Consider the following 14986-nt stretch of genomic DNA (forward strand, 5'->3'; position numbering starts at 1 on the left):
AATTTTACCCTTCAACAACTCAATTTTTTTTGTTATTTTTTTTTAATTTCATCTTTCAACAACTTCATTTTTATTTATTTATTTAATTTTAATCTTTAATATTAAATTATTTGGAAATTAATTCGAATGTTCATGGCCATTGACTATTGATGTCGAATGTTCTTCAACAGTCGAATGTTCTTCAACAGTCGAATGTTCATTATCTTTCTCATCTTCCACCTTTCACAGTGAGTATAGTTTCTTATTCTTACATTTGTGTCCAGGTATAAGCCTGTCATCACATTAGAAACATCGGCCTTTGGCCTTCGGTAAGGGTTTGCAGACAGCCCTGGGCAGTTCTTCTTTACCTCCTCTCTTGAATTCTTGATTGTTGTCTACCTCTAATATCCACTTTTTCTACGAGAAATCAGATTGAAAAATATGGAATGCTACACTTACTGACGCGAGGACAAAATAGATCTGATCTCCCTAGACAAGGGAGTCCAAACTGTGATGACACAGGCATGGCCAATCAGGACTGTTGAAGAACATTCGACATCAATGGTCCATGGCCCTTGCAGCAAGAATCTCAAAGTGTAATGCTCTCTTGTAAGATTGAAATCTAAATCATAAGTGACTCCAGTTTCTCAACTGACCCACGAAGCTTCTCTAGCGAGGACTGTATTCTAGTATTTTTGCCTCTACTTTTTCTTCCAAAACATTTTTTCGTTTCTTTTCATATATTCGAAGATAATGTCCCCTGTTTCCAACTTTCCATGAACATGAATAACTTCGGAGCTGTGTTGGGCACTGATATTAAACCCGGACCGGTTGGTCGATTCGGTGGCTGGACTAATCTGAATTTGTTAAAAGACCGGCCAGTGCAACTACCTGGCAAAACCCGGACGAACCCGGACGAGACTCGGTGTTTTTTTTTTCAAATGTATTTTTCTCCTGTACCCTTTTTTTCATATTTTTTTAATTAGTTATTAACACTTTTAAAGTTTACTATATAAAAATTAGAAAAATATTTTATTTTTTCAATGTGAGATTTGAAACCTTTTCGTATATATACTATATGTTAATAAGAAAAAAGTTGTGTTTTTTCAATATGGAATAAATTTTTTTTAAAATATTCTTTTAAACTTTATTATTTATAATATGCATAGCCTATATTCACATAGATTTTTTCTTAATTTTTTCATATGAAATATTAAAACTTTAAATATTTTTTTTAAAATTTTTCCGGGTTGACCCATGAAACCCGGGGCCCGGCCTCTTGGCTGGGTCAACCCCCAAACCAGGTTTGATAACTATAGTTCTGGGAACATCGTGTTTAGTAAAAATTTTAATTTTTTTTATTTAAAATTAATTTTTTTATATATTTAGATTATTTTAATACAATGATATTAAAAATAAATATAAAAATATTTTTTAATATATTTCCAATTAAAAAATATTATAACAAGGAATTGATACCTCAATACAAAACTTCAATTCATGGTAAAAAGTGCCCTTTCCTTGTAATAAGGGCCGATGTGCTTGAAATTATTGTTGAGGTGCTAATATGACTATCAAACGTTTTTGGAGGACTGCATAAAAGAGTTTACCTCATGAACTGAGAGACAAGAGACCTACCCCCTCAGCGCTGTTGTCTCTTTGGAAAATAAATAAGAACGGGAATCTAAAACCCTCTCTGTGTTTTGACCCCCTGAAAAGCAACCACCTTTTTCTCTACAACAGAAAATGGCAATCTGTTTTCTTTCTCCTTTGAAACCCATAACCCCAACAACTTCCTTGACAACAAACCTTAATCCTAAAAAACCAAACATCCTTCGCTGTAACTTTTCTCTGCCCATCATCACAACCACCGAACCTGAACCCGTTTTCACCTCCGTTAGATCCTTCGCACCCGCCACCGTCGCCAATCTTGGCCCTGGCTTCGACTTCCTCGGATGCGCCGTTGATGGCCTCGGCGACTTCGTCTCTCTCCGTGTCGACCCCTCGGTCCACCCCGGCGAGCTCTCCATCTCCGATATTTCAGGCACAAAAAATCTCTCCAAAAACCCTCTCAACAACTGTGCTGGCATCGCCGCCATTGCGACCATGAAGATGCTCAACATTCGCTCTGTGGGTCTCTCTCTTTCCCTCGAAAAGGGCCTTCCTTTAGGATCGGGACTCGGATCCAGCGCTGCCAGTGCTGCTGCGGCTGCTGTGGCGGTGAATGAGATGTTTGGAAGGAAATTGGAGGTGAAAGATCTGGTATTGGCTGGATTGGAATCTGAAGCTAAAGTTTCAGGTTACCATGCTGATAATATAGCACCAGCAATAATGGGTGGTTTTGTTTTGATTAGAAGTTATGATCCATTAGAGCTAATGAGTTTACAATTCCCCGTTGAAAAAGACTTGATCTTTGTGCTTGTTAGTCCTGATTTTGAAGCCCCAACTAAGAAAATGAGGGCTGCATTGCCTGCTGAAATAGGGATGTCACACCATGTGTGGAATTGTAGTCAAGCTGGGGCTTTAGTGGCTTCAGTGCTGCAAGGGGATTTGGTGGGGTTAGGGAAGGCACTGTCAAGTGACAAAATTGTGGAGCCTAAAAGGGCTCCTCTGATTCCTGGTATGGTAGGGGTTAAGAAGGCGGCTCTGGAGGCAGGGGCTTTTGGATGTACCATTAGTGGGGCAGGACCGACAGCGGTGGCAGTGGTGGGTAGTGAGGATAGAGGGATGGAAGTTGGGGAGAGAATGGTGGAGGCGTTTTGGAAAGAAGGGAATTTGAAGGCTGTTGCTATGGTTAAGAGGCTGGATAGAGTTGGTGCTAGACTAGTTGGTAGTGTTCCTAGATGATGCTGGTTTTGATCTGGTGTGAGATAATAAGTTTAAACAGCAGTAAACATCCAGTCACCAGGCAAACAAGTAGAGGGGACAGCTTTTTTGGTTTTGTTTTGCTTCAGTGTTAAACTGTTAATGAATGCAGCTGCTTTGATGAATAAACCTCACATGTTTTTGCTCTCTTTTGTGTCAAATGCAATTGTGGGTTCTCGTCTGTCATTGATAATCTTGTTAGAATTTGTTCATGCCAACATTCCTTCATTTGTGTGCGTGTGGGGTCGTATATTTTCGCTTCTAAACTAGTTCATAAGATATTGCTCTTTAATGGATCTCCATTAAAGAGCAGATGGTATAGATGCCATGGTTCTGTCTATTTAAGCCCCACGCATAAGAAGACCCTACTCGACTCTTCCAACTCGTAAATAAATAAATCCCTTCTATTTCTCATACCTCATTGATCATCCCACTCTTTATCTTACATGACGAGGAGTACGAAAAAAAATGTCAGCACGCGAGGAGGGAAGAACCTTGAGAGTCTTGTAAAATAAAATCATAACAAAAGGGAGGGGGGAAAGGATGGTGTCCTTTTTCTACAAAAATATAAACTTAACAAATCAAGCGACAGTCAAAACTTTTTCTATCCATAGGTGCTTGGATTCAGCTTTCTTTGGCAGCTGCAGCCTGCTTTGCACCAACAGCGAAAAACTCTGATATCACTTCCAGAGGCATGCCCTTGGTCTCTGGAACCTTCAAGTAGACGAACACAAATGATATGACGCAGACGACTGCATACAAGCCAAAAACACCAGCGAGGCCAACAGATTTGAGCATCACTGGGAGTGTATACGTCACAATGATGTCGCAAATCCAGAATGTAAGGGCGCATATGGCTATGCAAAGGCCACGAACACGAGTAGGGAAGATCTCCGCACATAGTATGTTAGGAATTGGCCCAAAACCCATGACGAAGAAACAGAAGTAGAGCACAACGCTAACAGTTGAGATTGATGCATTTACAACACTGCCCAAATCCACCATGCTTCCAAGGACTAACAAAATGAGTGATACGATCAACACAGGGATAGTCGTGAGCAGCAAAGTCCTGCACAACACAACAGCAGTGAAGACAGGAAAAAAGGGTAACAACACAGGGGTATTGCTTTTCTTTTCTTTTTCTTTAAATTCCATTAGTATTTTACAATCTTTTTCATCTAGAAGATACATGAAATTGAGTCCAGACGATTAGACCTTGTATTTCCCCCCTATTTCATTAGGCCCTAAACATTAACCGATGAGAAGATTACAAATTGTTGGATCAAGAAATGATTGCTTTTTGGGCTTAGCCTTGGACGCATCATTGCGCATCAGTAATCCTCATCACAACAAAAATTTTGTGGATTTAAAGAATATATGCTACAATTGCATAGGAAATAGTCAAGGAAAAGAAGAAATGGAAGTACCTTCTCCCGGAGATATCCATGAGCCTCATGGCAACAGCTATACAGGGGAGCATCAACAAGGTTGTAAGGGCGCTGATAAGCAGAGATGTGGAAGCTGAACTAAGGCCCAGGTTTGAGAGAAGAACTCCAACTCCTGCCTGCTCAAGAATTTGAGGAGTATAGTAGAGAACCCCATTTATGCCAGCAAACTGCATAGGCACACAAATTCAGAAGCCAACTTGTGCAAAAGTGAAAAAAAAACCTTAAAGTAGTATAATGTCTCCATTAACAAATTCACTATGCTTCAAACTTGAAGGCATAGTTGTCAAAGGGAAAGGAAGAAAATGATGGTTTGAGAGTGAGATATCCATTGGTTTAAAACCATCCCTGCTATTAAAGTTTAGAAAATCTCCCTCTTGAAGAAAACAGAACAAATTCCAAGATCAGTTTGCTACCATTATACCAACAGAGTAGCAGTGAATTAACTTCATAACAAAAAACCAACAAGATCAGTAATTGTTACCTGCTGAAGTATTTGAAGTCCCACCCCAACAGCTAAGGCATGCTTGACACCTGGTTCAAAAAGATCTCTCCAGCTTGGTCCTCTAGCCACAGTTTCCGATGGGTGGACCATAGCTGGTCCAACTGGATGCTGATTCAAAAGCTCCTTGGGATAAAGAGCTGATTGGCTCACCAAAGCAGCAGCCTGGACGTAATCAGCGTCTTGATGGCCATCGGTACCATTCAGAGAAACCAGAGATCCACGCCGAGAACCAGGGGCACCCCCTTGATGCAAATAAATTCTTTTAAAGCCTCCTTCCTTTCCATCTTGGTCTTCTCTCTCGGACCATTTCCATGCAAGCTGCCAACCACCACCAATCCCTGTGCTACCACCTGGCTCTCCATCATTTCCAGGAATCAGACTCCCATGTCTCGTGTTTGCCATGCTTCCATTGCCTGGTGGGGCCATGTCCTTATCCATGCTTGTTGTCTGGCGAGAGATCAATGGACTCTGCAAATTGTCATCAGAATCACCGGCATCACCATCAGATGCATAATCCTCGCCTTCTCTGGCGTGGCTCTCCACATCCCAATCTTCATTTCTAGGTTGATTCTCTCCTACATTGAACATGCTGCCAAAGTGCGGAAAAAGCATGCTTCTCATGCTTCCTTGTTCAGGGAGCTTCTCGTGGACGCTACCAAAGAGGGTCACAAGAGGATCCATGAGAGGTACATTCTGGTTTGCCATGCTTCCACGCCTAGATACAAGACCAATAGCACTCTGCCCACTGACAGGTCTCGCAACCCAACTGAGACCTTGTTCAGATCCATATAACTTGATCTGATCCTTGTCAGCGGATATATCATGTTCATCAGTGAAATCATTGGCTGGGCCAATTATGTACTCCTCTATTGATGTGTCAGCCCCAACTCCAAGTCCCTCAACCAGTAAAGCCAGCTCACCTGTTCGTTCAAACAAGATTAGTACACCATGAATAGGATATTTCCATCACTACCAATTTGTGAGAATAAACATCCTAAAATGAAGTAGTGAGTGATTTTACACCATTTCCGCCAAACATGACAGAATACTCAAACTTCAATGCAGAAACAGTAGAGAAGTAAGAGGAAACACTGCAACATTAGCACCATATAAGCAACAAAGAGAAAAATAAATAAGAAATAAATAGACTCTAGTCACCAATCATCTATTGAGTTGCTGTAAATTCAAACACATGGTTCTCTCCTTTAGAAATGCTAAAAGAAAGAGAAACGTAATGCTTTGACTTAAATTCTGATAGAAGAAAATACATGACATGTGGAGTCGCTTAGCAAGGTTTCAGAGGACGTGAAAATGCAAGAGAGAGGAAGAGTCAATGAAGAAGAGATTGAAAGAGGATTCCCGCACCACATGTGGTAGAGACAGTTAAGTTTAGAGTATTTTGTAAGGCAAACAACATTAGAGGAAGCATGGTGCAATTATGAACCGTAGGAGCTATAACTAGCATACGGATTAGCTATGAAAGAATGTGGAGCTACAGAATTCTATATAAAGCAGCAGCTACAATATGGCATAAGTACAGGTATGTTGTCCATGAAATCAAAATGCTGTTGTCTTAAAACTGAATACATTATATTTGATGGCACTGGTTTTGTAAAGCAAACACAGAAGAGAAAGAACAGAACAGAACAGATTACAGCCAAGCAGATTTCTACAAACTTCCTAAAAATGACTATCATAGGCATTGCTCTATGATATGTTTAATAGGCACACTATTGCAATAGGTCAATAGAACAACAAAAGCATAAATCACCCTCTAAAGGTAACAAATTTACTCTGTCTACTGAAATCTTGCTGCCATTTTCCAAGTTTTTGTACAATTAACGAAATCAAACAAGAACCTCATGATCCTTCTTGCAATTTATGATATGATATGATTTGTATTTTATTAATATTATCCATTATCTAGTTAATGGGGACTAGAATAAGTTTCATTATATTGCAAGGAGTAGAATAGGAAGTGAGCCGAAGCAAAAATAAACAGGAAAATAATTTGTAAACGCGTTGTGCTTGGTAAATTTAGTCTAACAACTCAGCGTCAGTGGAAGCAAAACAAATGAAGGCCAAACTGTCAAAGAGAATGATGATCCAAATACAGAAATGGATTGTTTTCCAGCTTTATATAAAGCTAAGCCAAAGGATATACAAAGAATGGTTGCTTCAACAGGAAGCATAGCACATGAAAGAAGGGAAGCTCTTAAATTTCAGACCTAAAATCACCCCACATTGAACAGCGAACTTTCATTTTATAACTGATAAAGAATCTATGCGTGCAACTTTTCATAAACAAAATTCCAACAAATTTTTTATTTTGCTGGGACAAATTTCTGCATCCACTAAATTCCCAAAACTATAATTTTTTTCCTGCAGAAAGCTTTTACCTTATGTGTCATATCGCCCGTCACTAGGCATATCAAAACAATATTGCTATTAAACTCAAAACCCATGCAGATCATATTTCGCGTCACCAGAAAAAAGTAACTTCTAAAGAGGCAAAGCAGAGAGGGCTAACCAGCGACATCTTCCCTGCCACGGAGCCTCTGCAGAACCTTCTTGGCCTCAAGCATCCGCCCTTTGCTCACAAGCCACCTTGGAGACTCCGGCAAGAAAAATACAGTCAATAGGAAATAGATAATAGAGGGAATAAAAAGAACTCCAAGCATCAATCTCCAACTTGGAGCCTCCATCAAGGACATTCCAAACACCATGCAATATGAGAGAAACATTCCACCAGATCCAGTGAACTGAGGAAGGGTATTCAACAACCCCCTTATTTCAGATGGTGCCGTCTCAGATATATAAACTGGAATTAGAGTAACTGACAAACCAATGCCAAATCCATCCAAGAGCCTTGCCAGAAGAAGAACATAAACATTGGGAGACCATAGCATTATAAGACCACTAACGAAATAAAGTACAGATGAGATTATCAGCAACGGACGGCGGCCTAGCAAATCAGATATGGGTCCAGAGCACATAGTAATTAAAGTGGCTCCAACAAGTGACATAGCCACGATTAGTCCTTCTATAGCTGGTTCACTTTCCAAATGAAATTCCTTTTTTATGTATAAAACAGCCCCTGCAGCGGCAAAGGAAAACAGAAAATGACTTAAATCACTCTGCCCAAACATTCATGGCTCTAATTCAGAAGGTCAATTCAAGCAAGATCCAATTATAAACCATTAAAGATGAGCAAATATCGGTTACTATAAGTCGATCACAAAAACAACTCAAAGCTTGAAAGTGATCATTTCTTGTGCAAAGAACTACCTTTAAAACCTGAAGAAACCTTAAAGCATTTTAGGCCATGACAGATAAACTAGGAAATAGATGATCAAAAGGGGAAATTACCTGCGATGGTTGCATTATCCCATCCTTGCAATAAGTTGCCGATAGCAGCAGCAACAGCTACAAGCACAGCTCCACTCATCTTCCCTTAAGCCAAGATTTCTTCTTGAAAAAAAAAACAACAAACCAAGCACCCTGAAAGAGAAGATTCCAAATCAGAGATCACATGGTGGAAAGCTTTATTACTCTCCTAATTCAACAAAACTAGATATAATTACAATAGTGGAATTCTCTTGTAAGGTACGAGGATCTCTATTGGGCAGAGAAACAAACCAATGGATCAACACTACCAGACCACCAAACCGATGAACACAACGGAACAAAACAAACTAAAGACTATATTAGAAAACAAAAAACAACGAAAACCCAGTCGTCCCAATCTAACATGAAAACAAAACAAGTGGTTATTTTTTAAAATTACCGACGTGATGAAGCAAAAGAAGCAGAACCGTTAGATGCGTCCTTTCATGTATTATCAGATGAAGAAAGGGTCATCAAATTCTCTGCAAATTGCAATGACTTGCGACAAAAAAGTTGTCCTTGGTGATGATTTCTTCTCTCTCTTTTTTTTGTATTTTGTATTATAATTCAGGGGAATGGAATGCAAATAGAGGAAGGAGAGATCTTTCTTAGGTGGCAGAAGGAAGAAGTGAAAAAGGAGAGAAATTTTGGCAAAAGAGAAGCAAAGCGAAGGCCTTCTAAAGTACGACACCTGCCCCTTATGCCTCTATATTTACCCTGCACGTAACCACCTTCCTCGGATGGCTTTTTCTACACATCACTCTCGCTATCAACCCCATCTTAGCATCACCACAAGAAAAGAAGGGGCCTCAATTCTATATATTACAAAATTTCAAAAAGAAAAGAAAAATAGAAAAGTTCGAAACTTTATATCACATTTGAGAAAGCAATGATGTGGAAGAGTACAAGGGGCTAAAAGGGATCCATGTAAGTCTGGACTCTGGACGTTGGAATCTAGTGGTGTGTCCACTGACGAACAATTTAGTGTCTAACCAGTAATCTAAACAAACAAAGACACAGATTGTGTCAAGTTTCCTTCCCTTTGTTAACCATGTGATATTAGCAAATATTAAGGATTCGTATTACCAAACAGACAAAAAGGTAATGAATCAGAGTTGATGCTGAAAATTTTAATTTTAAAAAAACAATTTAAAGCGAAAGAAGATGTTTCCTTATAAAGAGCCGATTACTCACTTAGGAGTCAATACTATTTATATAATATTGAATCGACATGGATGATGCGCGCATGTAAAAGTAGGATGATCAACGATTTTGTCCCTGTAATTTTGAACTACAAAGGATAAAAATCTAAATTCACCATTGTTTACAAGGTATTTAAAAATATAATAATGATCATTTATATGGGAGTGTTTGAGATGTAATAGCGATTATTTTTTAAAGTGTTTTTTTATTTAAAAATATATGAAACAATCTGAAAACACTAAAAGTTTAATTTGAAATAAAAAAAATTAATATTTTTCAAAAAAAAAACACTTTTAAAATATAAAAATAAACAACTTCAATAATCAAAATTAATGTCCCCATCTTAGAGGAGCATCATGTCAAGTGAGAGGAGCATCATGTCAAGTGACACGCCCTAATCTAAATGGATGCAAGTTCTATTTAGATCTTGGATGTCGAGGTGGACTTCGAGACCTATAGTTATGACTTTGAGCTTGTGTCGTTTAGGTGCCTTATACAGAGATACGGGGTCGTTTGGTTAGGAGTATAGACAATACCGAACCCATCATATACCATCCAGATTCTAGTTTTTTTTTTAAAAAGAAACTTGATGCTTCTACAAAATAATTAGAGGCGAAAACCAACAGTAGATGCAGGGTATGTATCCTCTGTTCGTCACTCTTTGTGGTTGCGCCGTCGAGGAGAGAAGGATGGGCATCACTGTCACGTTCCATAAAAGGAAGGGAAAGCAGCCGGAAGAGCACAAGATTCGGACTAGGAATTTTACTTCTTTTTACTAATTATTGGTCCCCTCCTGCTGGAGATAACGGGGAGGGAACCACCTCGCTTCACTGACAGTTTCTGCGCTACAACCTTCTCAATTATTTGCACATGGGACCCACCGCCCTCTGTTGGGCCCCAGTTCATGTCTTAATCATGGTGTGATTAAAGTATAGTGGACTATGGTTTCACTTCTCCCATGTAATCAAATTGAGCTTTGATTTTAGTTTGGTACGGGGCTTTAATCAGCCTCATCACTCTTGATCGTGAGGTTCAATGAATTCTATTGCAGGCAAGTTCGGCACCGCTGTCCATTTATGTTTTTTAAATTTTGATATTTTTTTAAATTTTTATATATTTTTAGATTGTTTTGATATGCTGATATTAAAAATAAATTATAAAAAATAAAAAAATATTTTAATGTATTTTCAAGAAAAAAACACTTTGAAAAATAACTTTTATCACACTTTCAAGCAGCAAGTATTATGACACGTGGCATCTGTGTTCTGGTAGATAAAAATCTTGGATTAATATTAATTATTAATATATATAAAAAATCTAATCTTGAGAGAAGTCAAGTAGGTAGATAAGTTTTTTCTATCTTTTTTTATTTTTTTAATGTCAAATCTTAAGCTTATTATTTAATAAAATCGACTCGGATCGTGAATAAAAAAATCTTAATTTTAATTAATATTAAAATTTGTCTAGACATATTCTTTGATGATGAATAAAAAAACTAAACCCACCTTTTTTAATTCTGTTGGTCCGGAAACAGGCATGCTGGTGACATAAATATAAAAAATTTATGCTTGAATTCTAGGGGGTGTTTGGCTCCTGTTTTGATTAGAATTTTCAAAGAAATTAAAATTTATTAACTATATATATTAATCTTTTTAATATATTAATATTAAAAATAAATTTTAAAAAATAAAAAATATTATTTTAATATATATAAAAAAAAGCACTTACATTATCACAAATATCCCCGAGCGATAGCAAAGCTTGTGGGCTGAGATGCAATTCACTGTTCGGCAATCAATCAATCTCCATGGCAAAGTGATAGCGACCTCTTCCGTCCTTGCACAGTACAAGTCATTGGTTCTCCTTTGCCGTTTTATATCACAGTGAAACCTATAATTGATCAGTGCATGTGGGGCCTTGTGTAGGGACAATGACACTCCTTACAGACAAGGATTTTTTTACATAAAAAAATATCTTAGTTTATTAAAAGTTCTGGAAAAATATTAAAAGTTAAAAAATAATATAGTTTGAAAATAAATATATTTTAGAGTATAATTTTTATATATAACTGATATTTGGAATATCTATCGTGTCTCTGGATATATATTTTTCTATATAATCATTATTTGAAATAGTAGCTTTTCAGTTAAAGTTTCAAAATATCTTCCTTTTATAAATTAATTAACTTCAATAAAAGTCAACTAAATATTTTATAAGGATCTAATGGTCAAAATATAAGATTGAAGATCCAATGTTCAAGAAAAAAAAATGAGATAAGGTGAAGTGGATGGAGAGAGAAATAAATAAAGAAGAATAAAAAATCAACGGGACACATCGAGACTCTATTTTCGACACACCTGGTATAGTAAGAAAGATCTCAACAAAATGATTCTAACTACATCTTGAAAAAACACAAAAAAATATCATAATTAACCCAAAAAAAATCATGGCAAATTATGACATTGTTTGATTGTTTTTAAATACATGATTAAAATAGTCTCATCAAGATCTTTTCTAATAATATTGGATGTATTAAAAATAGAGTTTCGATGTGTCTTCGGTGACCACCATTTTTTTTAATCATCGAATCTTGAATCTCATTTATACTACTGACTATAAAATATTTTAACTCATTTATACATGCTATTTAAATTAAAAGGGACATGGTTTTTGGATTGACCATTATTGTCAATAGTAATTATGTTTAACTGTTATTCCCATTAGTAATTATGTTCGATTGTTTTTAAAAACAATAATTGTAATTAAATTGAGTTATTTTTTAATATTGTTTTAGACATGGATTAATTTTCCAAAACTTTTACTGGACTATTTTAGAATTCTAAAATACCCTAAAGACAACGGGTATATGCAGTACTGTCCATTGTCCTCGTATTGCTGTCCACGTGGGTTGAATACTTGGTTTTCCGAAACCCTAGAGCTAGACTCCTACAGGTGTCACCTAAATGACAGCTGCAATCCCGGAGTAGCCGTAGATTGCCTATGTGTTTTAAAAGGTACGTGTAGAGAAAGATACTCAATTACTGACACTTTATTTTCAAACAAAATTAACAGCGCAACGTGCACGAGAAATTAGCGTTGGAGTTTTGACCCGGTGGAAATGAGTTTTTGTTTTTTTAATAAAAAAGTCATGTTTTTTTTTAAAATTGATTTTATTTTAAAATATTACTTTTTCAAAAAAATTGTTAGAAAATAAAACATAATAAAAAAAGTTTTTGAAAAATAAGATAGGAACTGGTTAAAAGGGAAAAAACAATTAATATAAAGAGAGTAGTAAAGGATGCGCCATTAGCTAGTTAATTAGCAATGAAAAAAAATAAAAAAAAATAGAAATTAGGAGAATCTAATGCTCAAAGGTAGGTGAGTCATCCCATTTACAAATATTGTTTGCTTGTTTTTGTCGTTTAGCTATATTTTTTTAAAAATATTTTTTTAATTTATTTTTAAATAAAAAGTATTTTTAAAAGTAACAATTATCAAAACACTAATAATTAATTAAAGCTACAATTGTTTTTAAAAAATTAATATGATAGGGAATATAAAAGGGAAAGAAAATCATGGTTCCGAAAAAAGAAAAAAAGAAAAGGGAAAGTATGGTATAATGCGGTGAAGGCAGGATATCACTCATTTCAGGCTAGTGAAAAGAATCTAGCTGTCCACTTGGCTGTCAATTCTTTTCTTTTTTTGATAATCATACTTAGTTGTCCTCATGAACACTGATCATCATGATGATTCAGATACATCAAGATTCAAGTCAGAATTAGTAGACGAAAACTGGAGGGAGACAGCACCTTGATAGAATCATGAAGAGCTACATATATATACCTAAGCATATGACAATGGAGGAGGAGGAGGAATTAAAATACGTTTTTTTTTAATTTTTTTTTTAGTTTAACGTGGATGTCCGAGCCAGCTTGCGTGCACCACGACTAATCCCACGGGCCCTGAAATTAACGACCATGTAAGCCTTCAGTAACCATCATATAAGCAACTACAGGGCTCGAACTTGAGACCACAGAGAGAGCAAATCTCTTGGTCCCAAGCTTTCAATTATTAGAATTATTAGATCTTGAATGATAAGTGTTCAAATTAACATGCTCATGCCTCATGCAATCCGTTAATTAGTATACTTTTAAAACAAAAAACAAACAGGTTCTTCATCACGGCAGCCGAACCAGATGTGTCCAAGGTATATGCATGTGTGTTGGAAAAGGGATATATCCTAGCCCGATCACAGGAAAAGATTTAACCTTTAGAGCCCTGTATTCTCATTTCTCGCCAGTATCTAACTAGCCGGATGTAGTCGAGCGGGGGAACCAGGGCATCATTTCACACCACTTTTACCTACCCTCTTTAGGGTTCATGCTCATCGTTAATTGTATAATATCGAGTCCTGCCGACAAAACGGAGCTCATGGAACAGTGTTAGAACACATCCATACTCAATAGACGGCTAGCTCTCGTGATGTCACTCTCATGCACGGCCCAACAATGAAGCCCCAGCTGGTGATAGGTGTTGTAATGGGTGATCCATTCTATCGTCGTCCTCGTGTAAACTGTCGACATGGCTCATAAAGTTATGTAAGCGTTTACGAGTTCTCGAGCAGAGGATTTCGGTCTCTAAGCTTATAAATTGTTCTTCTTCAACCTTTACGTACAAACACTCCTGCACTCTTTTTACAACATTTATATCAGAAGTTTGTGAGAATAATCAGAAGTTTGGATTATATATGATCAATCGTATTATATTTTCATAAACCCAATTAAACGCTAAAATTATAAACTCTAATTCTTAAATTCTCCTCATCAATCCAAGTACAGGCAAGCAGGGACGATTGAAGGGGTAGCCCTGGCTAATCCCTCCCCCTTCCTAGTATAATATATTTGGTCCTTTTTGTTTCAAAACTCTTTATTTAATCCTTAAAAATGAAAAATAATAATTGTTTTTCCATGAAAGAATATTTTTTCTTGACAATTTTAACCCCCTAATATAAAAATTAGCTCTCCATCGTAAGAGATGACCGATCTAGTCTGATTTTTTTCAAAACAATTTTAGTCTGATTGTTCAAATATATCACTAAGTATCGAGGTTGCTGTTGTAGTTGTGATTTTAAAAAAGTTGTTTTATAAAAAGTACTTTTAGTTGAGGTTGGTTTGAAAAAATATATGTTTGGTTAAAACTGTGGTTGAAATTGAGGTTGAACAAAAAGTAATTTAATGTGTTTGGTTAAAAAAATGCTTTTCAAATTGATGTTATAAAATAATTAATATATATATATTAATAATTTTTAATTTAAATATTGTAGATTTAACTATTGTTATTACATCATGAAATAAATAATATTGATATATTTTTCATGGTTTCTTAAGCGTGCAACAACAAAAACTGAATTTTTTGTTAACTGGGTCGGACCCGGCAAGAATATAATTGGAATTGCAATCAAATTCCATAAATGTTATATCATCATGCGATATCCTTCTAACTTATGTAGTTTTATTAAATAATATTAAATACTAGTTTTTCAAGTAAAACACAATTTAAAAAAAAATCACAATTTCATTACGTATAAAATTCATTCGACAAG

General features: G+C 36.3%; 2 protein-coding genes across 3 annotated transcripts; one reads left to right on the forward strand and one right to left on the reverse strand.

The window, feature by feature from the left end:
• Positions 1-1523: 1523 nt before the first annotated feature.
• Positions 1524-2991, forward strand: LOC18098158 (homoserine kinase). Its single transcript, XM_006384793.3, has one exon. The coding sequence runs from the start codon at positions 1726-1728 to the stop codon at positions 2824-2826; it is 1101 nt and encodes a 366-aa protein (XP_006384855.1). The 5' UTR covers positions 1524-1725; the 3' UTR covers positions 2827-2991.
• A 239-nt stretch (positions 2992-3230) lies between these two features.
• On the reverse strand, positions 3231-8992 carry LOC18098159 (monosaccharide-sensing protein 2). Of its 2 annotated transcripts, none has more exons than XM_024598563.2 (6): positions 8582-8992; positions 8164-8295; positions 7325-7891; positions 4774-5714; positions 4272-4459; positions 3231-3913 (listed from the first exon to the last, which is right to left on the reverse strand). In XM_024598563.2, the coding sequence occupies exons 2-6, from the start codon at positions 8240-8242 to the stop codon at positions 3469-3471; spliced, it is 2220 nt and encodes a 739-aa protein (XP_024454331.1). In that variant the 5' UTR covers positions 8243-8295; positions 8582-8992; the 3' UTR covers positions 3231-3468. The 2 variants fall into 2 exon arrangements, with proteins under 2 accessions (XP_024454331.1, XP_024454332.1); XM_024598564.2 differs by lacking the exon at positions 8582-8992 and adding an exon at positions 8379-8514.
• Positions 8993-14986: the final 5994 nt, after the last annotated feature.

The sequence above is a fragment of the Populus trichocarpa genome, chromosome 4, assembly GCF_000002775.5.
Source record: "Populus trichocarpa isolate Nisqually-1 chromosome 4, P.trichocarpa_v4.1, whole genome shotgun sequence".
In the NCBI taxonomy this organism is placed as follows: domain Eukaryota; kingdom Viridiplantae; phylum Streptophyta; class Magnoliopsida; order Malpighiales; family Salicaceae; genus Populus; species Populus trichocarpa.